We start from the raw sequence: 5,520 nt of genomic DNA on the forward strand, positions 1-5,520 counted from the left end.
ATGTGAAACTGAAATTCAGACAACCTTAGATGAACATTATTGTACTGAATCTTCATTGTATTGTTACCCTGTATGAATGTATATGCTAAACCAAGATTACTACTGGACTTAGGACTTAGTATTACCTGCTTGACCAAAATGTTTGAACAGACACCCTCGCGCCAAGGCGCGATCCCGATCTAGTTTACTATTTAGTGAGGGGCTATGCATTGCAAAAGCAACACTCCCTTCCGTCAATGACCAGTGGGGCATGGGCTAAGGGCCGAACGAGTGGTCAAGCCCTTCTAGCATCTGCTTGCCTGGCTGACGCTGTCGTGGTCAACCTGTAGCTTACTGGCCCGGCATCCATCCATTCATCCACCAAAATGTAGCTGCATGCACACGCACGTATGCCATCTTCAACTTTAAGCTCTTCATTGATGACGGCCAGCCAGTAGAGCACTCCCTGCCAAAAGGCTCCGTGAGAGAGCCACCGTGACCTGCCTGCACTCCTCTCCAAGCTCTTCATTGATAGCGGCCAGCACAGTAGAGTTTAACGAGCACTCCCTGCCAAAAGGCTCCGTGAGAGAGCCTCCGTGACCTGCACTCCTCTCCTGTCCTCGTCCACTCCGCCAGCAGCTTCGAATTCCGACCTCTGTCTCCCGGATCGCCGGACTCCCGGACCTCCTCGCTTCGCCATGTCGGCCGCCGCGCTAAGAAGCCAGCTCAACGAGCACATCAGCTACATGTACGCCACGGTGAGTCGTCCCTCCCCTCAACTCTGTAGCGCGCGGCCGTGTGGCCCTGGGGCTGGAATTCGTGCCCCGGATGGCTGTATGGCTGTCTTCTGACTTGGCCTGATGGATCCAGGGAATTCTGGACGAGTACTACCAACAGCTGCAGTCGCCACAGGACGAGGGGTTCGTCCCTGAGGTCATCAACATCTTCCTCGGCGACGCCGACAGGATGCTCAACGATATCACCAGCCTTCTGTCCGTGCCGTACCACCGCGCCCAAGCCCTCTGCTCTCCTTATCCCGATCGTCTTGAGTATTGATGATTTCGTCTCCTCTGCTTAATTTCTGATTCCCTCCCAGGAACCTGCCCGTCGTCGACTTCGAAATGGTGGGCGAACTGGTGCACCAGCTCAAGGCGTGCAGCTGCAGGTGATTTATTTCCCCACTGCATCGATTCTGATGTGTTTGTCATGGGCATTACCCTTTGGTAGGTGTTGTTTGCGGCTTCGCACTACTGCGTAGCCATAAGTATAAGTGTCCAACGGCAATGTTTATGGCTCGACGAGAAATTAAAACTTTGTCGTCTTGCGAGCCTTCCTGGTATTAGCTAGTGATATGCTATTCAGCGTAACGGCGATGGCGGTTTTTCTTGTCTGTCCACAAATCTATTAGGATGTGTCGGTGCTGTGTCATTTGCGGTTGTCGTATACGCATAAATATAAGAGCTGGGTTTAGTATAACGGAATTGTCGGCATTCCTGGCAATGGCAAAATGCTAAAACTCGTTAAGGAAATAATTGTTGTGTACCTAACGGGGGTACTGGTATTCATCCAACGGCAATGTTATGGCTCGACGAGAAATTGAAACTTTGTCGTCTTGTGAGCCATCATGTTATTACTAGTGATATGCTATTCAGGATAACGGTGGTGGCGGTTTTCCTCGTCTGTCCACATTTCTATTCGGATGTGTCGGTGTTGTGTCGTTTGCGGTTGTCGTATACACATAAATAGAAGAGCTGAGTTTAGTTTTGTTTCATATTTCATAAGATGGAATTGTCGGCATTCCTGCCAATGGCAATGCTAAAACTTGTCTAGGAAAACTTTGTCGTCTTGTGGAAATTTCTCGTACTATTGAATGTGATATTCAACAACGTATTAATGATCTCCTGCTCTATGTAACGCCAATGGGTGTTTCTCCGCTACATACATTGATGTTGTCTCTATTTGGATCTGTCGTCGTGGGTGTGTATACGTTGTGGGTATGTGCCTTGTGCAGTTTGTGTTGTCGTTTAGCCATAATTCCAAGAGACGAGTTTAGTTGTGTTCTGTGCAAATGGAAATGCCGATATTCATCCTGTTAGGCCAGGGAAATTTTATCGTTTTATAAATATCTCTAGCACTACTAACTGCTATCGCACATAAGGCCAACAATGTTGTTTTCTTTTCCGGTTTATCAAAAAAATATCTTGGTAATAACCATGATGAATGACTCCCCCAATATTATTGTGACACCGCAATTATGCTTATGTGAATCAACATTCCTTAGCGTTTGTTAAGTTTGAGAAATTTTCAGTTTCTTGATCTTGCTCTTTTTAGCATGTATCAGTGTTGGTGCTAGGAAAGTTAACCTCGCCTGCGAGCACTTTCGCCAGTTCTACAAGGCGAAAAACAAAGAAGGGTCAGTTCTTGATACCTTACTATATATGTTGCATAGTAATTATTCTCTACTCTATGTGATTATCAAATCCCCTCTGTGAAACCTGCAAGCTTATTTTGTCTTTTATGACACTATTTTTGGCTCATATTAATCTAAGGTTCATAAGAACTAACCTGCTTGTTCACTTCATCTCCAATAAGGTGATTGATATAACTCACTTCTTTATCTCAATATATGCCTCTTTGATAATTCTCATGTAACTTGTTACTCTAGACTTCTGTTTATACCACAACTAAGTTTTGAGATGGCTAGAGTTCTTTCTCAAACAACGGGTTACAATTTCCGAAGCATTTCAATTCAGTTTGCTTAACCCCTTCAGAACGTGACAGTGTGGTGTGTTTGCATTATTTCAGGTGTCTCACGGCATTGAATCTTCTTAGGAACGAGTTCTATGATGTGCGCGGCAGGCTACAGGCCATTATGCAGGTAGCATCTTATGCGTCTATGTTGGCTTTTGACTTCCAACTTCTCACAAGTATCGTAAATACATAGACTGGTCATATATTGCTTAAGATAAAAAACAATAATAGCCTTGATCTTATTTTTGTTACTGTTGAAATTTTTATAGCAATATGTTTTTTGGTTTCTGGAGCACTTAGTTCGAGGTTTTCGAAAGTCCCATTTGGTCGTTGAATGTTTCTGCCTTAATTTTGTCACAATGTTTCGTTAGATGTATACATTAGCTCAAAAAAAGCAGTTGTATCTCCTTGTTTCCCAGCTCAACTTAACCTTTGCCATGTACCCACTTAAGCAGCACTGTACTTCGTAGACCTATCATAATAATCTATTCTTCTTTTGATGTAGTTGGAGCAGCAGATTGCAGCCTTGGGTCCTAAGTAGCAGTAATTGAAGCCAAAAGAGCATAGCCCCGTGTGATCTGGCATGATGCGGGGGATGTATCTCTCAAGATGTAGTCAGCATTCAGCAGTTGCTGGGCTTTTGGAGGGGGAAGCGTGGAATCACATGACGATTCTTGCTTTGGCACTCCGGGCTCGCGACCACCCTGCAAATGGAACTTGTTGTCTTGTGTGTCGATGTCTTTGTCTATCAACACTATATACTCGTGTGTCATGGATGGCCTGTTGGCTATGCGTAAACTCTATATTTGGTTGGTTTCTTTTTGGCTTGGTTTTCTTGTATGTTGTTTGTTGTTTTTAGTTACCGTCTTGTGAAATGTTGTTTCCTCCCCTTTGGGTGAGGGGAGAGATTTGTTGGTTCTTGAACCAAGCTAAAATCTTGTTGTTGGCTGGTATACCGAGAGGTGTTGCCTCCTGGCCGCTGTCACCACCATCAGAATCTCGCAGCATCGCCGCAACAGCGAACTGATTGTTTGTCCGCCAGAGAAGAACAACGGATATGCTGGGAGGGGGCCCTAAAGGTGATGCAGGGCAACATCTAGGGGATCATGAAGCTTGCAGTCCTCAGGGATCGCCTGAGCCAGGAGTCGAACACACGACCTATACAAGAGGCAACCAAGGGGTTGCCACCCATCCAGACAAGATAATGCATTCTAATGTGAAGTTATCGGTTCTATAGATTTTGTTATCTGTGACGCTGGTTAAAGAGCCCACACAAAGTCGAAGCCCACGCAAGGTTGAGTTTCCACGTTGCTGGGTTGGGCCTTCGCCTGACGGGTTCCTCCCGTTGTTTCGTTGGGCCTATGCATGGATGCAAATTCTAATTATGCCAAGAAACAGATGAATGAATATTTCATGTTGTACGGGGCAAAAGACGGCCTTGCATCAAGCGAGGCATGGCTAGCCGGCGATGTCCAGATGACCGTCGGTGGTCTGGGCGTCTAATAGGCACGGATGACCTTACGGGGAACTCCCAACTACTCCCCACAAAAAAAGAACTCCCAACTACCCTATGCACCGATGACCTTACGTGGAATTCCCAACTACACTATGGCTCCTTTTGTGATTGTGCGGTTGATATGTATTTCTTCTAGACCTCGGCGTGCGCCTCCCTGCCGTCGGTAGCACTGTTGGATGTTTAGGTGAATGGGACAATCAGCATTTCTTTGCATACATAGGTGGAACAACTAGCGTTTCTTCATAGTGTACTCGCTATGAATCATTGTGATTGCACATAACCCTAATTTTCTTTCCCGTTGCAATGCACGGACATATGTGCTCGTCCCGTACGTACGAACGAAACCGGGAGTCTGCTGAAGACTAAAAAATAATCGCCGGAGCCAGGAGTCAAACACACAATCTATACAAGAGACAACCCAGGGGTTGCCACCCTCCAGATAAGATGATGTGTTCTAAGGTGAAGTTATTTTTTCTATAGATTTTGTTATCTGTGGCGCGGGTTAAAGAGACAACCCAGGGGTTGCCACCCAGCCAGACAAGATGATGTGTTCTAAAGTGAAGTTATTTTTTCTATAGATTTTGTTATCTGTGTCAAAGCCCACACAAGATTGAGTTTCCAATTTGCTGGGTTGGGCCTTCGCCTGACGGGTTCCTCCCGTTGTTTCGTTAGGCCTGTGCATCGATGAAAATTCTAATTATATCAAGAAACAGATGCATGGATATTTCATGTTGTCCGGGGCAAAAGACGGCCCTGCATCAAGCGAGGCTTATCTCAAAAAAAACAAGCGAGGCATGGCTAGCCAGCTGTGTCCAGATGATTGCCCGTGTTCTGAGCGTCTAGTAGGCACCGATGACCTTATGTGGAACTCCCAACTACAACCCCGAAAAAAAAAACTCCCAATTACGCTATGCACCGATGACCTTACGTGGAACTCCCAACTACGATATGGCTCCTTTTGTGATTGTGCGGCTGATATGTATTTCTTCTAGACCTCAGCGTGCGCCTCCCTGCCGTCGGTAGCACTGTTGGATGTTTAGGTGAATGGAACAATCAGCATTTCTTTGCATATATAGGTGGGACAACTAGCATTTCTTCATAGTGTATTCGCTATGAACCATTGTGATTGCACATAACCCTAATTTTCTTTTCGGTCGCAACGCATGGGCATAAGTGCTAGTGTGTGTGTGTGCACGCGCGCGCGCTCGCTTGTGCGTGTGTGCCCAAATTCCAAATTATTCTTGATACAACAAGGGTTGTCCAGTATATTCTCA

General features: G+C 45.7%; 1 protein-coding gene across 1 annotated transcript; it reads left to right on the plus strand.

Annotated features, from left to right (window-relative positions):
• The first annotated feature begins 533 nt into the window (after positions 1-533).
• LOC123172523 (histidine-containing phosphotransfer protein 2-like) lies at positions 534-3,493 on the plus strand. Its single transcript, XM_044589479.1, has 6 exons — positions 534-737; positions 850-971; positions 1,076-1,144; positions 2,321-2,392; positions 2,785-2,857; positions 3,236-3,493. The coding sequence occupies exons 1-6, from the start codon at positions 678-680 to the stop codon at positions 3,269-3,271; spliced, it is 432 nt and encodes a 143-aa protein (XP_044445414.1). The 5' UTR covers positions 534-677; the 3' UTR covers positions 3,272-3,493.
• Positions 3,494-5,520: the final 2,027 nt, after the last annotated feature.

This window comes from Triticum aestivum, unplaced genomic scaffold, assembly GCF_018294505.1.
Source record: "Triticum aestivum cultivar Chinese Spring unplaced genomic scaffold, IWGSC CS RefSeq v2.1 scaffold23037-2, whole genome shotgun sequence".
Taxonomy (NCBI): Eukaryota; Viridiplantae; Streptophyta; class Magnoliopsida; order Poales; family Poaceae; genus Triticum; species Triticum aestivum.

Bases quoted from the DNA above. Each gene is read 5' to 3' on its own strand.
- LOC123172523 (XM_044589479.1), top strand. From the start codon at position 678: ATGTCGGCCGCCGCGCTAAGAAGCCAGCTCAACGAGCACATCAGCTAC. The intron at 738-849 runs GTGAGTCGTCCC...TGATGGATCCAG, and splicing joins TCAGCTACATGTACGCCACG to GGAATTCTGGACGAGTACTA. The intron at 2,858-3,235 runs GTAGCATCTTAT...CTTTTGATGTAG, and splicing joins GGCTACAGGCCATTATGCAG to TTGGAGCAGCAGATTGCAGC.